General features: G+C 43.0%; 2 protein-coding genes across 2 annotated transcripts in view; one reads left to right on the forward strand and one right to left on the reverse strand.

Moving 5' to 3' along the window:
• Positions 1-6,681: 6,681 nt before the first annotated feature.
• LOC138189829 (RNA-binding protein MEX3B) overlaps positions 6,682-23,137 on the reverse strand; it is a 59,542-nt gene continuing 43,086 nt past the window's right edge. The window contains exon 2 of the mRNA XM_069132021.1: positions 6,682-9,186. Coding sequence (XP_068988122.1) covers positions 8,210-9,186 — 977 coding nt within the window. The 3' untranslated portion in view covers positions 6,682-8,209. The remainder of the gene's footprint in view (positions 9,187-23,137) is intronic.
• LOC138189651 (uncharacterized) lies at positions 19,446-21,600 on the forward strand. The gene is given in 6 exon segments (XM_081833783.1): positions 19,446-19,488; positions 19,491-19,542; positions 20,105-20,171; positions 20,244-20,406; positions 20,409-20,450; positions 21,572-21,600. Coding segments are annotated over 6 exon segments (396 nt in total).

Here is a 23,137-nt window from a genome sequence, read left to right on the forward strand (position 1 = left end):
AACCATCTTTCTGAAAGCGTCTCTATCTTCCCAGAGCTGTTTTCCTATCTCGCACCGAAATTCTCCTTTGATCGCTACAACTTCGGGAAAAACCGACGATTCCGCGTCCTTCCTAGTAGTTCTCGTATCTCATTTTCACCATCGTCATATCGTCCTCCGTTATCGTTTCACCAAATCCCCCCCGGTTTCCTCGTCGTCTCGTTCCTCGAAACCGAAATTCTCGCGTTTATCTCGACATGGCGACCCAATCGCGTGTATCCGTTTCATTAACGTGTTCGTGTGTGTTCGTACGTGTAGATGTGTTCATGCGTGTGTGTGTGTGTGCGTGTGTATGGTGTGAGCACGTGTCCGCGCACAGTACTGGTATTCTCACGACGCCGCGACAGTGAGATCGCCGACGTCTGTGTTCGCAGACTCGTTTAAAACAACTTCCCGTCTTATTTCTCTCGTCTTTGTTTCTTTTTTTTTCTTTTTTTTTACGAAAATGGCAGTTATCGGTCACAGCCAATGGCTATATCAATAATCATTATACGTTACGCTTTAATACGATTATTACGATATTAGTTAACCTTAGACGACGTTTTATTACTCGTTACGTTAAAACGCGGTAAATGCCTCCTACAAAGAACGCGCTACAAAGAATACACAGCATGCCCTGTCACTCAGATCGCGGCGAAGTCGCCACGAGGGTTTACCAGCGTTGCGTTCGAAGGGACAACGCCACGATTTCCTGCTTTATCGATTTCCACGGGAAGCAAGAAGATTGTAAATCGTGAAATGGTCGCGTGATTCGTCTTTGAACGAGAGATACACACTCCGAGCAACGATCCACCGACAAGTTTGATATTCCTGAATGTGTCTCTGTCCGTGATCCATCACGATTTGGTGCCGATGAAATGTGTCAGACTGGTCGCGTTTTATCGATCTGATAAAACCACTTCCATAGAAGGAAAGCGGCGGCGCCCCGGGACGGTCGTAAACTGTCGGTAGCGAAGTTGAAAAACAGCAACAGAGATCATACGATGATTGGTCCGCGAGAGATTATGCAACGTCGCGATTAGACGTTTTTATTCGCGAGAAACGCGGAAACGAACACGCGAGAAGAGAAAAAAGAAGTAAAGTAAAGAAAAATCGTATGAAGTAAATGAACTTTTTAAGAATACGATTAACAAAACAACTAATAATGTCCCATTTCGATTTTTATGAATTTTGTCGCTTTTTCTATTTGTTAACTCGATAAAAAAATAATATTTCATTAGCTCCACATAAGACAACGATAAACAGAATAAATAACAATAAAATAACACGTCACACGTGATATTTATAAAAAAATATATACTGTATATATATATATATATATATATATATATATATCACTCTTTTAATGGCATTTACGTAATTTACTTATAATAATTCTTTCAAAACCGTATAAACAACTTAGAAACGCGTAAAATAGAATTAAAGTAGAATTAGAAAGATAAATTGGGGAACATAATCACACCGCAAGTGTACAATACTCTGTCCGTCTGACACATCATTGACTAATATCACTGAAAACGATTCAACGTTAAGTGAAAAAGGAACTGCGGGCCAGACAATGTCCGTGTTTCGCGTCTCGCGGAGAAAGAACACCCTGGAAAAATGCTACGCGATCATTTCCATCATTCTGCTTCCAAACTATCCCACTTCAACCGATTAATAAGAAGATCGGGCGGTCTCTCCTCCTGCTGAACGACTCATCGAAGAAACGACTGACTGGCGCGTGCGGTGGGTGAATCGCGTGGAAAAAAATGCCCGGATAAGAATGAACACCGTCGCTAAACTAACCTTCCCATCGTAGAACAACATAGCAGTTAGTCGAAATCGACATTTATTGGTAGAAGAACATAGCGAACAACTTTTGATTCACGTATGGCACTGCAAATCTCGCTATCCTTCTGGTCTAGCGTCTGATCGATACTCTATAGTCGATGGTACACGGTCAAGGAGGAAGATTAACGCACAACCTCGATTAGCGAAAAGTTGTCTCCTTGAGAACAAAAACGGCAATCGTCACCCTTAGCACGCGGCTCGACGCAACGGAAGAACGAATCGACTCGTCGCGATCCCTTCTGCTCTAACTTTGGATCGACTCGACGAACGTTAGCAAAAGTGGGTGGAGATGATGGCGAACGCATTGCCACGAATGGTGTGCTTGTTCGTCCGCTGAAACGAACGAAAGTCAAGACAGCGATGGTCGCGACGGCGTTATCGGTGGGTAATAAGTGCGAAATTGGAGCGAGAACACGAAACAACGTGTACGCGTGCGCCGTGAACGTTGCAAAGCAGCGCACGTCACACGTGCAGTGACCTAACTGACGAAGATGACGATCGTGAGGAACGATGACGCCGACTCTGCCGCGATATGTCGGAACCTCGGCCAAAGTGAAGGCTGCCTGACGCGTCGGTGAATCGGTTAAGTGTTATCTAGCAGTAGTCGTCCTAAAGTCTAGCGGAGGTTCTCGACAAATTGTTACTCGTTTGTTCGTGATATAGTCTTGCCGCGGAACCCGGCACACTAAACACACAGAGCTGTATCGTCTTCCGGAATCGCGCGTCGGGAGAAGGGAAGACTGCGTAACGGCAAGCGCGGGCGCGATCTACGTGCGGTCAGCAAGGCTACCTCTGTCAGTTATACGTATCAAACCGCAACTTTCCCAGTGGATCATTCGTGGTACATTGGGAAGACGGCCCTGAGTGAACCGAGTTTCGCTGCACATCGACGCCGTCGAACACGCGCCTCGAAGAGAGCCACGGCTATGGATATTATCGTTGACAAATTGCTTTAATTCTACTACACTTTTCATGCAGACATTTCGTTCTGACGCATGTCGAGTTTGTTTCGCGAGTACAACGAGACGCGCTTCGAATTTTGGCAACCACCCACTGTTTTTCCTTTCCACCACCCTTGACATCTCTCGATTTATCTCGCGAGACGTTTTCGGTTTCACCCGTTCTTTCTCCACGTTCGAGCAAGTACCAGCAGTTTTGCCGAGCAAATACCAACACAACCACACAGAGTCCAGCGACGTATTCTCGTCCGTCCGTTCCGCGATCGTCGATAGTCCCCGTCTTTTCTCTAGCGCGCGACAAGAACTGCGGCGCGATAATCGAAAATTCCGTCAAAGAAGAAGAAACAAGAAAAAACGCAAGAAGAGCGAAAACTCGCGCCTGTATCTTTTTCGCGTTCATTTTCTTTCCCTTTTTCACTTTTTCTCTCGTACTTTCCCTTCCCCTTCACCCATTCTCACCCCTTTCTCTGATCTCGAACTACGAGAATCAGATCAGACTTTATGCAGCGAAGTTAATGACAGTTTATCTGGCATGATCTACATATGCATGTACAAGCACGCCGACCGTCTTTCTCTTTTTTCGTCATCTTTTTTGTTTTTTTGTTCCTTTATATTATACTCTGCGCGGCGGCGTCCCCGTATATCGGAACGTAGATGCTAAAGAGAATACCTATAAATATAGTTTATATGTATATATATAGAATATAATATAATAATATAATATAATATAATAATAATAATAATAATAATATATATAATATAATAATATAATATATGTTTATGTCATCACCATATCTTTTACACTTCTTTTCGTTTTCTCTTGCCATTACCATTCACTCTTTTCATTCATTCTCACAATCTCTCTAATTTATACTTAACATAGAAAAAATATAGAATTTATTTGCCTCGAACTTAAATATAATAAACCTCTCTCTCTCCCTTTCTCTCTCTCGAGTGTTGATTATAATATACATATGTATATATATAAGACTTTATTTTTCGCGCCTGTTTGATCTATGTGTGTTGTATGTGTGTTTATATGTGTTATGTTAGTACACGTCAGATTACATTCGCGTGTGTGTATGTTCTTTGAACGTGTATACATATGTGTACAAGTGTATGGATGTGTGTAAACGTACATTTAGAAGGATTTCATGCGTCTACGCGTGAACTTGTCATTCATATGTGACAGGATGAGTGATGTCCTGCGGAGCAACAAATAATAATATTGTACATACATATCTAATATACATTGGCGCTAAAATGTAGCGCGATTCTGTATGAAAGCTGAGTGTGAACTTGTTCGTAGGGAGTGTATGTATGCCCGTGTGAAAGTGTGTACCTAATGCTTGTGTCTATTTCGATTAACCGATAGCTCGCGAAGAGAACGCGTTTTTTTGACAAGAAGGAAGAGTTTTCTCTTGCTTATTATTTCCTTTTGTACGAAAAGAATGACACGGGTAAAGGGGGTGGTTTTTGGGCATCAGGATTTGCTAGGACGGGGTCGTTCAAAACGAAACCCATAATGAACAAAGATATCTGCTGAACGATTAAAAAAAGACATTACAAAATAAAAATAATAATAATCAATATTATAAAATAAAAAACGGAGGGGGCGAGTCTGGCTGAGAAACTACCGAGGCACCCGCTATACAGAGCTGCAGCTCGAACGACCGAAAAAATATCCTCTTTCTATTCGAACATCCGACAACATTGGATGACGTATATTATATATAATATATATATTTTATATGTAATATGTATTAATAATATACCTCGACTTGTTCGGAGCTGCGCCTTGAGCATATCTTTGTTTAAAAATGGCAACGATTGACAAGAAGTTTTCGACGATTTGAAGATAGAAGGAAAACAGAAAACGAAAAGAGAGGAACAGCTTCAGAGGAAGAATCACGTGAATGTGAAAGAACTAGAGGAAAATAGAACGGGCGATAGTACTGGACATCGAAGTCAGCATAAATATAAAATAGAAGGAGTCAAAAAAGGGGGAAGTAGTTTCGTTCCTCGGCTTTTTTCTACTTTTGATATCGGAAAAAAAGAAAAAAGAAGCAGGCCAACGCGTTCATCGCGTTCTTCAGCCGATAAAGACCATTCGTCCAGCTTTCTTTCCCTTTTAAAATACGATTACGCGAACAGATAACGAATAACACTGATCCTCGCTGAAAGAAGAAAAAAAAAAGGAAGAAAGTGAATTGCAACACAGCGGGACGTAAAGACATGTACCGGCCACCCTCTCGTTCGTGTTGAACAACGAGTATCGCAATTTCTTTGTCCCAAACGCGCACGCTGGTGGCACATCCAGGAAATCACGACAGTCGTTCGTGAGGATGTCCGCGAGGAAGGACGAGGAAAAGAGATACCGTGAAATAGAAGAACTAAAAATGCAAGTTCGTCCTTCCTCTAGTAGAATGACACATACTAATAGCATCCGATATATATCCATGCGATAGAATAATACAATATGTAATAATATAATCACGACTTGTCGAAAGAAAAGCTAAATATACACGGGTCGTCGATCCCCACAACAAAAGATACATCAGTTTAGTCCTCTTTTGCGAGAGCAAGTTATTACTCGGATTATTCCTTAGGGCTCGAAGAATACGCTCCTGGGAATCGATCGACGGCATTATTTCTTTTTTTCTCCTTTCTTTTTTTCTTATCTTTCCCTTGTTCTCGTACCTTTCAGCAATCAGGGAGAAGTTGGTTCACGCGTTCCCGCGATGCACCGTATAATCTTAAAACATTTTGTTTCCCTTTAAGCGCTGTCTCCTTATTCCTTTTTCTCTATTTTTCGATTTTTTTTTTTTTTAAGTTTGTTTCTTTTTTTTTGCCTTCGCCCTTTTTTATTTTCCTTTTCTTATAGAACTCTTAATAATAATTTTCATTTATTTTGTCGCCTGGCGTGTGCAGCTGTCCCCGACCACCCGTAGGTCCCGTCGACGAAACGCGCGAAAAATACAAAATCTAAATCTCCTCGATAAAATATCATCCTTCTTACTTGTCAGCCTTTTCTTTCCTGACATCATATATATATATGTGTATATATATATATATTATATATAATATATTTATTTATGTTTTTTTTATATTTATAATATATTATTATTATTATTATTATTATTTCAATTGCTATGTCGCTTATATAAATGTAAGATATAATACTCTAGTAGCGAGGGAACCTGGGTGGGACGGGCACGCCGTTTTTAATAATACTATCATCTAAGTAATTTTGCGGCAAATCGAGGGACACGTGACCACTCACCCTGTATATTCTTTTTTTTTTAAATCTTTCTTCTCTGGTGCGACGTGTGCTTGTTATATATAATGATGAGATCGGCTGTATGTCTGTAATATGTGTACGTGTAATGTGTATGTATAGGTATGAGTGAGCGTGTACTAGGTTATAAGTTACGTCAAATATGGGCAATTTTTTTTCGGTGATCGTTCGCTGCGATTATGTACGACGAGCTCGCAGGTCTCGAAAGTCCATCGTGTGTCGATACATCTACCGATAGAGTCGCTTTTGTGAAAAGTTTTCACTTGTCATGAGATAGGAAGAGTGACGAGATAATAAATATTTCAAGGATATTTTATTTGTTACGATTGCTCGATTAATCCCATAAATTATTAGCGGAGAAACTTCAAAAGCTGAACTATCGAAAGATGCATGACCATACTCTATATCCCTTTCCATTTTGACACTGTCGTCGATATAAATCGTTTGATTGATTACCATCAAACACACCTTGCAACCACGTGACGACTATACTCAATTCGTCATGGAAACTTTTACAAAACATACAAAAGCATTTTTAACATGTTCTCTGAGATTCACATTGCCTGTTCGTCTAGTTATAACGGAGAATAATAATAAAGGATCTTCATACGCACCTTCTTTTTTTTTTTTTTTTTTTTTTCAAAATCATCTCGTTTTCATATTATCAGCTGTTCTTATGTCTCCATCTTTGAACTGACAGTCACGTGATCGCAAAAGACGCGAAGAGCGTAGCGATCGAGAGAGCGAATGAACACCACCGCAACTGCGCTTTTGACTATTCAAAAGCCAAATCATGGCTGATGGAAATCGAAACTCGTAATTTCCATAAAACGTTCAGAACGATAAATAGGACGTTTACGATGATTGGTACGCTTCCTAAATAAAAATATAGAATTCGTAAAAACTTTATTTCTCAGTGTTTGCAAGCACCTTTGATATAGTGTTTCATAATGTTTCGCGGAGAATAACGCAATGGCAATTACGGTTTCAATCGTTTCATGCATCGATACGTGAAAGAAGGACAACATACAAAAATATTCAAAAACTATGAATGTTTCGTACTCTCACGTATTACCGAAGAGTATTGACTCTCGTTCGTGGATTGTCAATTATATAAAAAAATAACGTCTACGCTAATTAAAATGTTGTCGATGGAGATTCGATTGATTCGATTAATTCGTTCCATTCCATTATCTAGACTGCCTTCGATTCGAAAAGAATTTGTAGAAAAATACGAGAATATACCGTGACGTGAATACAATCAGCGAATGGAATGTTATTGCAATCGATATGAAACGCACTACCTTCAATACTAATTCGTATTTTATCCGAGCAAAGTAACATCTCGGTGGTCAACAGTCTCGTTACTACGAAGGTATCGAACCGTGCGCGTCAAACTTTTTCCCGATAGTTCGAAGGCAACCCCATAAGCGGCAAAGCCAAACGAATCGTCCTTCTTTCACGTAACGGAAACATGTGACGTCCACCATGATACGAACACAGAGAACCCAGTGTGTCACTCATTGCTCTCAATCACGCGTCAGCTCCGACGCCATTCATTCGACGTGTTGATCTTGTGCATAAACCTGCGAGCCAGGATATCTACTACACTTTACGTTATATACCGAGGGTAAAAGTATGAAAACGATGACAATGAATGAGCGAGTATGTTATCTTTCTTTTTAATCTCTCTTTCTCTCCCTCTCTCTCGTTCTATATATTCTTGTAGAACTTAAAAGCTGACTTCGTTGTATTCGGTCGGCGGGAACGACGCGACAAGTTAGCATTTATATCAGGGCATTCCCGGCGCGTAGAAGAGATTATTGGCAGCAGTGGAATTGAGACATTGTGCGCGTCCGCTCCCCCGTTGTCGACGCGAAATCTCACGGCCGTAGTCGTAACGAACGGGGGAACACGAGGCTTTTAATATACGGAAAAATTCGGGATGGGCGTTCTCCAGCGCCGTCGTTCCTGGATGAGCCGCCAAAAATTGAAGAGCAGATGTTTGTTAATGGTGAGAATCGGTGTTACAGCCGCTGTACCAGGAGCCTGTAGGATCTCTGCTGGCTTTGATCGGTGCTTAAGAGAAGATGCGTAGCGCTTGTAAGACGGGCCTGGAGCAGATGGGGCAGCTAGGATCCGAACTCTCGCAGACCCGGTTGCCGCAGTCCAGGCAAAAATGATTGTGTCCGCATGGTACGAGAGCAGCGGTGACTTCCTTGTCGCCGCACACCACGCATTCCCGTCGTCCACCGCCCAACAGTGAATCTGTAGGTGACGTCGGACTCGCTGACGCCGGCGGTGATGGCCTCGAGGGCAACGCAACGCCCGGGAACGACCAAATCGAAGAGGCGGACGCTGTCTGGGACTCGAACGATGGCGACTCGCCTAGTCCTTCGTCCCTTTCCATACCGGCTCCCCAAATCGCCACCAGATCGTTTAGCCCAGGTGCACCGGAACTACTGGACGAGCTGCTGCAACTTCCGCTGCTGGAAAATGCTCCGCTTGATCCGTTCGAACCGTTCGAGCCTGGTGGATCGAGGCAACCGAGGATCGAGCCCAAGCCACCGCGACAGAGCACGCTTAGCAGTTCCGAATCGTCGAGGGTCGTTCCTGTGCCGGTTCTAAGTGCTATGTGTGCCTCGATCTCGCGTCTCGCAGCCTCCACGCTTTCGGGTAGTCCGGTCACCTCGAACACAGGCTCCTTGTCACGACTGGGCGTTACTATGTAGGTATGCGTTTGATGCTGGATTCTCTTGATGGTCGCGCCTTTCGGTCCTACCACCAGGCCCACTACTCTGTACGGGACTCGTACCTGAATCGTCACATGGCCTGGTACGGACGCTGGTGGTCCAGGAGGTGCGCCCAACAACGCGCCCAACGAGCTCTTGCGCGACGCGCGGATCTGAGAGAAATGCTCCGCGGCTGACAGGATCTCGCGCTTTGCACGCGCCACATCCTCCTTACGTCCGGTTACCACGAACACCGGCTCCTCGCCACGCACTGGGGTCTTGATGTAAGTGTTGGTCTTCGCCCGCAGTGCTTTGATTTTACAACCTGCAATCAAACCAGAAACGATCGTTTAGTTACAAGTTTCTTGGAAACCAACACACGAAATTAAGTTTTCATCGTGTTTTTCTAAGAACGCTATTATATCGAAATGCTAAACGTAATCGATCTTCTCTCCTTCTCTTTTCTTAATTAATTTTATACGCGTATCATATAAATATAGCAAGTCTTATAAATATCGAAATTTAAAGACTATCATCCTTTCTCATTTCAAGATAAATAGCATTAGTACAAATATGTATGATTTATCCACATATCCTGCAAGTCATTCTTACGAGTTCATCCTTAAGATGAATCCCTTCCATTCACAAAACTACAACCACCTATAAAACGCAATTATACGCCGATATAAATCAAACAAATGACCAGAAGAATCATTAATCAGCAAGGGAATTGCACCTCGCCAAGACGTGCGTCCCAAGTACATATATCTTAATTCGCTCGTACCAACAACCAAGTCATCGAATTATCCTCACGACCCACGCTTCCTCCCATCTCTGCCAAATCAACCGAGAGTCTGAAAAAACTGCATCCTTCCAAGTACACGTAGCTCGCGAGCCTACGACTGATCGCAGTTCTGCGGAAGGTGGTTGACGGTGTCGGTGCTCCGTCGGAGGAGCAGAGTCTTTGTCATGACGCAATTGTCTGTACGCGGGAAACAACAGACGCATAGCGAAATCTGCGCGTGGTACGAAAAAGGAGAAGCTGTAGAGAGCGGTGGGATGCCATGTGGAGAGAAGGAAGAAAACGACGGCGGAGAGGCAGAGAGAGGGCAGGGTGCAGGAAACTGGAAGGAAGGAGGTCCCGACCCGGTCTGGTCCTCGGTCTCGCAGACTCTCTGGCCTTGAGCCGGCGCAATGCTAGCAATGCAGGTGAACCACTCCTCTCCCTTTCCTTCTTTCGCGCTCGGCCACCTTCTGCGTTCCGTCTCCTTCCCAGCGTCCAACCTTTCTCCTTCCCGCGGCTATCCTTCGCTGTCTTCGCATCCTCCTCTCCCTTTCTCTCTCTTTCACCAACCTCCCTTTCATTCAGTTCACTCTCTCCTTCGGCGCACCAACGAACGCGCGACACACGCGGAGCTCCCCGCCCCCGGCTTCGCATACCTTCGCCTCCTTCCTATCCGTTTCTCCGCCATCCGAACGATTCCACGTTCATTAGAGAGCATTTTAATTGCGTTTATCGAACGGTCGCCATCGTAAATCACACGACGTTTCTGAACTTGAATCGTACAGGAAAGTTGGATTCTTTCAGGTGGAAATTGGACACGCGATAGATTCAAATACGCTTGAGTGTAATCCGGATAGGTTGTCAGGACGGTACACTATATACGTATACCATGAACTAGAATTAGTACATTGGGCAGAGTAATAAAATTTTGTAACTTTCACAGTAGAAATTTTGTGGATGTACAGCAATGTTTTTTTGAAGATTCGAATGATTTCTTGCGAAATATATGGACAAAAAGATAGTTCTCTATGCGGATCGTATGTTTTTTCGTATAACTTCCATTCTGATATTGAAGTGCCAATGCGATCAATGCTTATGTTATATAATTTCATCGATATTTCCTACTTTTCGTTTTGCGCAGATTTAGCAAATAAGCGGCTTATATAATAATTATCCTAAGAAAGTCAATCAAAATGATCGACCGAACGAGCCACGTATAAATATCACGAAACGGACTATCGATCGTAGCTTTCCACAAAGCCAAAGGGTCATCAGATAGCGACACGCAACTCCATTTATTCGATCAAAATCGGACGACATTTTTGCTCATTGAGTAACGTACCAGAGAGGGAAAGAAAACACTGACTGAAAACGTTCTTTGGATCGTTTAGACGGTTCCCTTGCCTGACTACGCAGTCCTTGCGCGACGCGACAATGTCACGGGCGTCCACGGCTCTTCAGGGACGGCCGCTGCGGCACAATCTTGACATCGATATGGCCTTAACTGCACGCCACGTCGCGGTTCGAAGCGTTTAAACGCGAGAGGAAAGGGACATAAGTTGCGACGCGAGGTCGTCTCGGGGGCGCGAGCGTAATTGCGACCATAACCAGAGATAGGGTCGTTCTCATCCGCGGTATTCTCCTAAATTCGGGAAATTTATCGTGGAAAAGTACCGTGTTCTCTTTGTTCATGTTCAGCTTTATTTTGTTCGTTCTCGACCGACTTTTTACAAAATTCCTTAGATTTTAGGAACATAAGAATTACGATTTTATTCTACAGATTTTCTTATCCTAATTCGTTACTAGGATTCTTAATCTCTCGGGTGTAATCATATCTTTTATCTATGTATAGATGTTACAAATAAATCACATCGTGACTATATTTGCAAGGACTGCAATCGATCTAACTGGCATTAATTTGTTTCTATTAATTTTGAATGCAATAATCCTAGAGGATTTTCGTTAACAAATGACTCGTTTAATCGATTGAAATATAAAAAATCTTTCTTTCGTTGGAAAACGAAATTGAGATTAACAAAGAAGGTGGAACGAGTATACAGCCGGAATTCTTGGTTTCATTTTAACAAGAAGTTTCAGGGTAAAAAACGCAATTTTCACTGTGAGTGTCGTTAGTCACGCAGACATAACGCTATTATTGTACTATAGAAACTGCGTAATAATAGACGACCAAGGAATTGATCACGTTAGTTAATCAAAGCGTCTTTTTCCCAACGATTTTAGATTTTGCGCACATGCACGCACTAGTCTTGAATCACCAGGTGAAAAGTGTGTGACGGTTAAACGCAAAAATATTTGAAGAAAGTAAGGAGAAACGCGTCCACGCATGTCCTCGAATCGCTAGGGTAAATCCTGTTTCAGTTCCATCGATCACGCTTTATTTTCGGAACCCATTGTACCCAACCTTCTCTCCTGTCTCGTTTCTTCCTTCCAGCCGGTTTACCTTCGACGATTATATTCATTCAACGGTTACCCACGTTCCCGCTCCTCCACCCCTTTCACAGTTTTTCTCTCAACCGCTGAATCTCCATATACGAGACACACCACTGTAAGGTTTGTGGTTCTTTGAAACCCTTCCCCGGCGCATGCAGGTCCGATTTCGATAAACTCGCGGGACCGCGAAGGATGCGTCGCGTTAACACGCCGCAGAACTTTCAAGAGACCTTGAAGAAACACGGGCAAAAGTAGCGCCCAATGGGAGGAAATTACAACGTTGCCCGCGTCTCATTACCAAACCAATTTAGTCTACCGTTTAAAGAACGAGAAGCTGACAAACGAAAATTGGGTTCTTTCGTTCGAAATTTCCGCGACCAAAAATTACCCGACTATATATTCGTCCCACTTTCTTCGTTAACGCCATAAATTCTCGCTCAAGGATTCGATATAGCGTCGCCAGCGCGTATTTCATTTTGAGATCAGTGCGTTTGCCAAAAGTATGCAATTCCTCTGTTGGTAGCTAAACGAGGTTACGATCTTCGATTAAATCGGAATGTTCTACGATCGAGAACTCGTATTCTGAAACGCGAACACCGGATAACACTCGTGTGACTATTGAGTTGAAAAACGGTGGAAAAGAGGGGGGAGGTATATGGAGGGCAATTTTCATGAAAATTCTCACAATCGAAGTTGGAATCGTGCGATATCGCATGCCAATGACTAGGTGCACTGGCCAGAACGTGTAGTAGCGATAAAACGCTGCGGGGGAAAGTCGGTCGTAATTCTAGCTGGCAAATTGTTAAGACGAGCTGGCCACGGCACAAGGGTAACCATTATTATCCGTAATCTGAAGAGGCATAAATTTGCCCAAGGATACAACGGCGAGATGCCTCCGGCCAGCCGTAGGGTAGACGAGAAGAAAGACGTAGAAATCGAGGGGAATAAAAATTAGAGGGCTGACTAGTCTGCGGAGAACCGTTCTGTATCGGTGCCTCATCAGACTTATAAAAATAACGCTTGATAGGATTTTGATTGAACGAAGAATTTGTTTCGTTAACCATTATAAGACTGTTAATTAAATAGACTATGCTTTGTAGGTAATATATATATATACAGCTATATCTATGTGAATTTAAGAAATAAAAAATTTTAATTAAATATATATATATATATATAATATACCATAAATGTAGTTTATAAAGATATTTATGGAAATTTAATTTGACAGATTTGAATAATTTTTTAAATCATCGCCGTTGAATTTTGCTTCTTCTTAATATTCCCATTAATAATAATTTTAGTATTAATAAATTCTCTATGCCAATCAAATATTGAATATTCCTCGTCACTTTAATCTTTTAACGAAGTTCCAAAATTGTACGTTTTCCTTAATTGAAATTCAATCGCTAATAATAGATTTAAACCATGCAAGTGTTCGAACGCATCAAATCGCAAGATGCTATAAAACACGACAGCGAATCGCGTAATAAACCTATCGGTTACCGTTAATTGACCATAAGCTAGGCAATATAATTTGTCCAACTACTGAATAATGTATACGGATTCAGGAATGTCAAAGAGGAACGCTCGTCCCAGTGAGTTAATAACATGTCTCGGAACGGCGCATTATAAAGTTCAACTAAATGCATAATGCGATCGAGTCCAAGCATATATCCACACATTTTCATATTTTTCATTGTAAAATTGTGTAAAATTCATTATCTACTATGCACGTGAAACTTCAATATTCAACTCCCTTGGCACAATTCAAATCGTTTACAGACACTGTGAATTTTGCGATTTACAAGCATGATATGGAAGAATGAAAGCTTCGTATAAATACCTCTAAAAATAGTCGACCTTCGTTAACTAGAAATTCCTTAACTACCATTGCATAAGCAACAAATATAACTCTCGCAAATACACTTGAGATTCTTCGACATTAAATCTCCGCAATTTCGAAAGGTAACGGAAAGTTCGAAGGGTAACTCCTGACTAGAGTTTGTACTTCCATGCATTTATAGGAAATTTGAACGTGCGCAAGTTTACACAATGCAGATAAATATAGACATATTTATAAGACATATATATAGATAAGATATAAATATAACATTCGGAGATACATAAAGTATCGAAACTAGACGATAATATTTTGTAAGTGAAGCAAATTCCTATTTAGGTTCCACTTTTTTTAGCTGTATTCATAAAAATATAATCGAAATCCGCGGTTTATTGATGGTATACAAGCTTAACGCTTCTAAAAAGAAATAGTAACGAAAATCATAAACTGACGTTTGGAATCAGAGGTAACCGCGATCGATGATCGTTTTTCATCGCGAAACGGCACATAAACGACGGATAGGCCGTCGAGTTTCCGTTTATCCAAGCTTCTCCCCCGTTCCGGAAATTCGCCTACAGCGAATTAGGGCGGTTCGGTTGGCTAAATAACTCTGAGAAGGCAGGTGGACGAGGATCGGTATAAGCACACCGATAGGAGTGGCATTCACGAGCACATGCATCCGAAGAACAGCCGGGAGGAAATGAGAAATGGAAAGAAAGAAGAGGCAGAAAAGAGGACGAACGAAGACACGCTGTTAAAGAAGAAGGCAATATCGTCGACTACGACGACGACGACGAAGAAGTAGAAGGTTGCTCCTCGTGGTCGAAGAAGGTGGCTGCTAACTCGATGGTGGTACCGATGGTTGTAGTAGTGGTAGTTCGGATGGAGGAAGAGAAGGTGGGGCGTGGGTCGCAGACAGTTGAAGGGCCGCGGCCAAGGTGAGGTGAGACGAAGAGAAAAGTGAGTGGAAGAGAAAGAGGAGTGAAAGAGACTGCATCGAAGAGAACGCAAGGCGCCTTTTGCCTTTGTCTGCCTCTATCGAAGGGACCAAAAGGGACGAAAGAGAGGATCGACCGGGACCTGAGCAGCTCGACCCGATCCTTCGTCCTTTCTTCGTCTTCGAATTCTTCTTCTCCTTTTTCTTTCGCATCTTTTTGCACGCACCGCGAAATCGTAAAGGACGAAAAGGGAGTAATAGGTTCGGCAGAATGTTCGACTTCGGTCTCGAGATGAATTATGCTCGTGATTCGAATCGACGATCGTCCGGATACACGCTACGACCCGAAGCTTTCCGATCGTATGAATGATTTAGTCGATCTGGTTACACGTTCGCCATGATACTACTATAACAGCAACGCAACGTTGATCTGGTTGAAAGGATCGAGAACCAATCGTTCTAGAAAATGTATGTATATAATACGCATAAAAATTGTAATAATGGTCGACGTCATTTCGGCTGTATGTCTATGGCATCTCGTTGTAATGTCGCAAAACAAGATTCGTTATTCCGTTGATTTCTTTCTTATTCATTCAAGGTGCCATTCACGTAGCCGATGCACGTGAAGCACGTGGTCTGTTCTCCGGTCGAGTACAATACCGAGCAAAGCCCTCTCGAGAGTGCAGTTTGGACCTTCTATTCCCACGATACGTCACTCTCCCTCGAATGACGTTGCTGAAATCTGCAGCAGCCGCTAGTAGCAGCGGCTCTCTTTCCAGAGGCCGCTGGATCAATAGTTACACGCTTCTATAGCCGGCAGCTGGATTATATACGCGTCTTAGAAACTAGCGGTCATAGTGTACAGTTCGCACACATTGGTCGGCGTTATCGACAGATTTGCGATATCTACACGCTGAACTTGCCAAGCTCGTTACTTTGATCCGACCACGTTTCCACCGGCCATTATATAGAGCATCGATTATGCGTCTACGATTGATCGATATCAAAATTCCGATCGTTCGCGAAGCTGTTCCTGACATTCTCCACTTTGTATGCTTCCTCCATCCCTTGCATTTCGCTCAAATTCCTACGTATGAGGCTACTGACGATGTTCCGAGAATAAGGTTCCAAAAAAGGACACTTCTCCGGTTGAGACACAAAAATTCTGTAGCTACCATACTTCTTAGAAACGCACAAGGTAGTACATTTTCAAGCGTAGGAAGGAGGAGGGAAAAAGGTCGTGTAAGAGGGTCAGAAACTCGGAGGGCCATCAGCTGGTCTTTTGCTTTAATTACAGCCACCAAATGCCTTGCCTGAGAGATACTCGTCGTTTCCTCGACGACTGGGCGACGACCGTGGGCGGTATCGATGTAGTCGACCCGAAAAAGACCGCTAAGGATCGGAATCGTTCGTTTACCTCTCGTTTTACTGATTTAGCCAGCCATGAATGCCAGCGAACGAAAGTATCGTTGATGCCATTTTAAATCTGATATCAATCTCAACCATGACTATAACATATCTCTTTCTAAGTTCTTAAGTTTATTCTCATTGTATTTTTGTATAGTTGATTAAACTTGCTAGTTTAGTCCACTCACAGTTACTATAATTATAAGAGACATCCTTAATATAACTCTCGTTTTGTTTTCTTCTCTAAATATTTTGTTGAAACGTATAAACTCGAGAAACCCACGGTTGTGTCAGTAATAAATCTTAAAAGTCTTGTTGCCAAATTTTCGATACCTAAGAACGTTTAACAATACCATATAAAATATTCTACCCGATACTTTCGTACAGTAAAAATCACTGCTAAATAACGTTATTTTAAGTACGCTATTTATGAACCGTAAATAAGACATCCAATAATTTTCCAAACCTGTTCGACATAAGTATCAACGACCCGGTCCCAAAACCGGAAAATATGCATTCCAATGACTAGAAAAAACTACGTTTGCCACGTTTATGACACAAAACGAATGTGAAACGATGTTCAGATACAAGGCGCTCCGGTCGCTACATGGCGTAGTAAGTTTATTTAGGACCGTGGGCCCTTAAAGTAGCGGTACCCTTTGGCGTCTCTGGACATTCGTGCGTCGGTACGTCTGCTCGTGGGGCACGAGCCGCGTGGATATCACGAGTTTCTCAGGCAGGTCAGTGAAACTGCGCCGTCAAGTTGAAGGCCAACACCCCCACAATGCAACGGCCGAGTACCACCGCTCGCCCCACTACCTCGCCCGATCCTCATCCACTTTATTCTCTCCTCCCTTTCCGCGCCATATCGTCCCTTCCTCGTCACGTCGCCTCTCGGTTTCCCCCTTCCTCCCAACATGCTGGCCAAGTCGCTGGAACATCCGAGGAAACTCCAATAACGCCGATAAACTCACGAGTCACGAGTGTTGGTTGCTCGTGACGGAGACTAGGCTAAAAACGAGCAACGGCACGTCGATCGCATGGCTGGCTTCCATTTATTTCCTTCAATCTTTCTCCTTTTTATGGAACATTAATCATGGAGTTCGTAGAAAAATACGAACTCTAAATAGACTGTGCTATCGTAGAATAGCTTAATGAATTAGTTACTAAAGAGATTTGATTATACGTAAGTGCAATTGAAGTAAAAAAATTTCAAACTCGTGGAACAAGTAGCCACAACGTGATCAACGTGCACGTCCGACGCACGGTCATGGTGATATCCACTAGCTTCCAGGAAAACTAGTCACTGATTGGTCCGACTCAGCGCCAATCGTAGACGTTCTTTGAACGTGAGCATAGCTGGCTGAGTTTAGGTACGAATGTACAAACGAGTGGTCATTCGTGCGCCGACCACCGAGTTGAACGGATGCATTGCGCAGGTGCGTACTTATGTACATTCTTGCTTCTATTTCCCTTTCCCCTCTCTTCCTTTCTCGACTTCCCTCTTTACATACACGTTTCCCTTCATCACCCCCTCTGACCCCTTTCGAAGGCCAGAAATTCCAGCCTCTTCTTGAAATAGATCGATGACACTCGTCTGAACAATCCCGTGCGTGTGCACGCATCGTTTCGTTATGCGTAGCTCTCTTTCTCGCGCGTGTGCACGGTCGCGTCTATACACGATCTGTAGATGCATCTACATATATATACATACAAGCGGTATCCACGTGTATATATAGATACATACATGTATGTGTATATATATACGTGTCTCGCTCGCGACTCTCTCGGGGCCGATGTCTCTGAAATAACCGAGCGAGGCACACTCGCCGGACAGGGGGATAAGGTGCAATGCACGCACCCGTTCACTGTGGCCTCTCTTTCTCGCGTTCTCTCTTCTACCCTCCCACCGCCAATGTCTCCTTCTGCCACGTTTCCTTCTTTCTTCGTCTGTCGGGCACCGCGTCTTTTTTCCCTTTCCCTCGCGCAGCCGCTGCAACTGCAGTTGCATCCGACAGTGTCTCGAATGGCAGTGGGGGTCACACTATATTAAGATTGAACTCCACTGACACGGCCGCCCAACTGCGTTCATTCTCCTCCTACTCTTTCTTCTCCTATCTTTCTCTGTCTGTCCCGTGACCAGCCTTTCTTTCTTCTCCTTTCTTTCTAACTGCGCACGCTATGCCTATCTCGCCGACCCCTCTCGCTCTTTCTCACTCTCTCTTTCTCTATCCGATACGTCCGCTATCCGGCCCGATACGCGACGACTGTACCAGTGTGTGTTTCGTGTTCCATAGAGAACGTTCTAGACACATACACACTACTATACACGTACTCACACATAAGAAAGGATACACATTGTGCGCCGTCTCGGGGTCTCGCGATAGAAAAATCAGATTACGAAAGACCGTTGATTTTCTACCGCGGGAATGTGTTACGTGTCGTCGGAAAGGGCGCGGAGGAAATGGCCAGTTTGGTCACGCTGCAACGAAGGACGCGGTACTTACTCGCAGGCCGAGGGACTCGCGGATGCGCACGGGTGCTCGTGCAAAGACGATATGGAAACAACGTTCCAGTAAAAAGTACTTAGGGGAATCGAGCTATTATCTCTGCCCCTTATTTTCTCCTTTTATCTGTCGTTATATTACCGTCCAAGAAGTAGGAATTTAGATTCTATCGATTTCTCAACCTCGAGTACACCTCCAGCTCGTCAAAATAGGTTCCGATTACTATTTAATGTATCTTATCCGTTTATCGAAACGGAAGACGTCTTCGCAATCATCATCCCGCTCCTTGGCAAATATCGATTTTCATCGCCACCAAAGAGCAACGATATATTGAACGAGGGAACGATAGCAAACGACTTAAATCGTGTCTCGAATATCGCGAAGTTTACGGGACACGGTTGTCTCCTGTCCTCCATTCACGGTCAGATCAGTTTTCTCAACTACGATATACCACCGCCGGCGGCCAATTATCTTACGCTGGGCGCAGTTAAAGTTGAAACCAATATGGAAGAAAGTTGCAAAATAACGAGCCACGCTTAACTCGTGGCCGATGATTCATTATTGTGGTTCATGGGGGGGGGCCGTATTCTCCACGGGACTTATGCGGACAGCATGGTTCAGTTATAATTACACGATATTGGATGTCACGATATTAATGAGCCACGGCGGATATAATGGGACGTGCTGCCCACCGTGGAAGCCACTCCGCCCAACGAGTGGCTCTCCCGATCGTTCTCGAGAGAAACCGAAGGGTGAGTCATTCGTCGATCGACCTACCTCAAACCTTTGCCGACCGGACGACCGGAGACATGTGCTTCTCCATCTCTGTTTCTCCCTCTCCCACTGTCCTCTCTCTGTCAGAAAACAGGTAGCACACCATAGCGCCTATCGGCCATATTAGATTTTCTCCTCCACGCTTTTGTGACAATACGTGCAAACGTATTCCTCTGTTGGGAATATCAGCGAGTATTTCGTCGTTCGTGAAGAATATAAACATAAACCCAGCAAATACATAGAAGCGGTTCGATACTTTTGTTTCGAGGTGGAGGGACGATCGAGACGGCGCTGCCCGTTGAGTGGATTGTCTTGTAAACCTTTTCATTGAAATATGAAACCAGGCGCCTAGCATTGTATACGTATGTTTACCTTGTCGACAAGTATTTATTGGCCGGCAAGTACACGCGTCTCGTGTTTGAATGATTTAGCTACTTTCGATAGTTGCTCGACCAGTCCTCTTGAAATATAACGTGAATTTCTTTCTTTTTCTTTTTTTTTTTTTTTTCAAAATAACAAACTAGTATTTTTCATTTTCAGAGAATATTCCGTCTTTCTTTCGTCATCGAGGGTCCCGAAAGCCGACAATAGCATAAAATGGTGCAGAGCAACTCTTTGTTTGTCGCTACATATGTGCTCCAGGAATATTTTCCGTGCAGCATGTAGAACGTTAAGCTAGGATGGCAAAGCCGGGGATAAATCGATTACAACCGAACGTCAACGAAACTGTCCCCTGACCTGGAAGAAGGGTAGGAAAAGTGCGCGACCCCTCGAGCCAGGGGTATGCCCCATCAGCTGTGCCTCCAGCTGTAGGCCACTTCGAATGCAAAAAAGCACGTCGAGGGGGGTGAGAACTGTGGTTCGAACGTGTATCGATCAAAGACTGGTCTCTCTTCTCTCTCTCTCTCTCTCTCTCTCGCTCTCTCTCGCCATTTTCTCTCTACAGATGAGATTCGTTCCCGAGGGAGCAAATAAAATGGCACGAGACACGACCAGTTACCCGCTCCTCCGGCTTAAACGTTAGCCAACCCCACGCGATCCTTTTTCTCCTCCTTTGTTCTTCGCCCTATTTCGCGGAGTTTCCTCGTCCTTCCACTTCGTCTCGGGGCTTTATGCGATATCTCATTCCCATCGACCTGACAACGTTCCCCTATTTCGTTGGGGCTGTCTCAAGGTTCGGAAACCTCGAAAAGTCGATGAAATTCGACGCTGGGACGTAAGGTTCTCATCGAAAACTCGAAACAAGACGCCTTTTCTACGTGGCGCGTTCTACTATTTCGTTTCTTCTGAAAAGTTTTTACGTATTTGAATTTACAGCGGTGAATATTTTCTACGTGACACGTTCTATTACTTTGTTTCTTTTCGTGTTTTGTAATATTTATGTATCTAAATCTAGGGTAATATCTTCTATGCGATGCATTTTGTTTTTTCCTTGTTTTGTTACTGGAACTTATCCTGAGTAATTTTTATATACCTAAATCTGGGGTAATATTTTCTATGCAACGCATTTTACTATTTTACTATTTTGTTCTTTTCCCTTGCTTCGTTGCTGGATCCTATTTTGAGTAATTTTTGTGTGCCAAGTCTGGGATGATGAGTACATATACCATAGGGTTCGCTGAAGAGATATTCAACCTCCTGGGAAAGGGAAGCCTCAGGGAGTCTGATACTTTGGGAAATGAACGAGTATTTCTATAAAGATTGATGGAGAATACGTGATCTGAATAATATTTGCCAATAAGAGTGCTAAACCTACTGAATAGATGAATGATTGAACTTTTGTTGGAAATATTGTGTGTGAGAACGCTTATGAAAATATACGGTAAAGAGTAATGATTCTAAAGGCATAATGTTCCTGTGTTTACATAAAGACAATCAAAAGGGTACCTTTTCAATCGAGTATGCTGTCAGGAAGGAGTAAGCAGTAAGAACGTCATGGATCAATGTATATTTAACGCAGAATAGCTAGTATATTATACTGAATATCTAACTTACATAACACGTTAGAGCTTTTAAGATATTGGATACCTGATTGACATCGAGTCACAAAGTAATCTGAATGGATGACTTTCAAATTATTTCAGCAGACTCCATGGATGGCTTTCATAATGCACGCATTATTGTGTCAATCTTCCATGAATCTAAGTAATAAAGAGTGCATTTTAACAATGCTGAGTAACATCTAGAAACGAATGATTCACTGAATGTTAATGTCTGCTTAATTCAAGGCACTACCTGTATCACGATCACTTCCTTTAAATAAATTTAAGATTGTTTTTAAAATAACTGAAATTTGCACCTGATTGCTAGTAACTTACGAAGATACCACGTACTTATTTTCTACTTCTTTACAAGGAAACAGTATCTTTATTCAAAATGATTAAAAAGATGAAACCTAACGAAAAGTTCCTTTTATCTAGTAGATATTATAATGTACACTTTACTTTAATTATTTTAAAGACAAGGACGAAGAAAAGTGTAATTATTGGGAAATAAAATACAAATAAAGAAACATAGATAAGCAATGAATGATGGAGCAAATGTAGAAGTAAATGTAGGAATAAATAAAGTATGATGGGTAGAATATTTACGTAATGGTAAAGTAATGAATTAATATAATTTTATGCTACTGTGGTTACCTATACGTTGGTTTTAATTTTGTTTTTATATTTGTAAACCATAGAAAACCAAATCCAATTTTTGTGCTATCAGGCTGAAATAAATAAATACGATAATATATGTGTTTTCATAATACATACATTCTGCAAATTTTTGCACCTTTAAATTTCTTATAAACGCATAAACATCCGCGAATTAATTGGCCAACAATTGATTTCCTATCATCTGACCATCAACGCAACTTTCGACGAACGATCCACCGAGATGATAGTAACCAACATTTGATGGACTAGTTTCCCTGTTCACCGAAGTCAGGCGGCATTTGTAGCGTACAAGAAGCGCGGGAGCGCGCACGTAACACGGCGAATGCGTTCAGGCAACGCGTTAATATGCGCGCCGCGTGTATACGTCGCCGGCAAAAAGCGCGCGCGACTTATACGCGATCGACAAACATAGAAATTACGGATATAAATCGACCACGATCGGCCATGACAATTCCACGGATCGTACGCGTGAGCGCGAGCGCAGTTTAACCATGGAGCAAGAAAACGGGCACGTTCTCGCTCGTCGAGTTACCTGGCTCTTTCAAAGCAGAAATTACTCACGAGCAGGAGCGAAGAGGCATCGAGAACTTTAGATGCGTTCTCTGATCGCATGCTTCGGCTAGAGAAACTGCGCGTAACCTGAACGAAGGGAAGTCCAGGCAGTATACGGTGCACGTAAAACGTACGCACGCGATTTCCTGAGAGGCGAGCAGACGCAAAAACCGTGAGGAGCTCCGCGTAATTTGTATACGCTAAGTTTACGTTGAACCACGACAAAAAGTGCCGCGAGAATTTACGCGTCGCGGTTACTCCGCCAACGACGGATTAATCGCTGGTTTTGCAAGGCTACCACCAGCGGCTGACGCCCGCCAACGTATCTGCCCCCTATGAATTCCCATTTCGATTACTC

The sequence above is a fragment of the Bombus flavifrons genome, chromosome 2, assembly GCF_040668555.2.
Source record: "Bombus flavifrons isolate JBK064 chromosome 2, iyBomFlav1_principal, whole genome shotgun sequence".
Classification (NCBI taxonomy): domain Eukaryota; kingdom Metazoa; phylum Arthropoda; class Insecta; order Hymenoptera; family Apidae; genus Bombus; species Bombus flavifrons.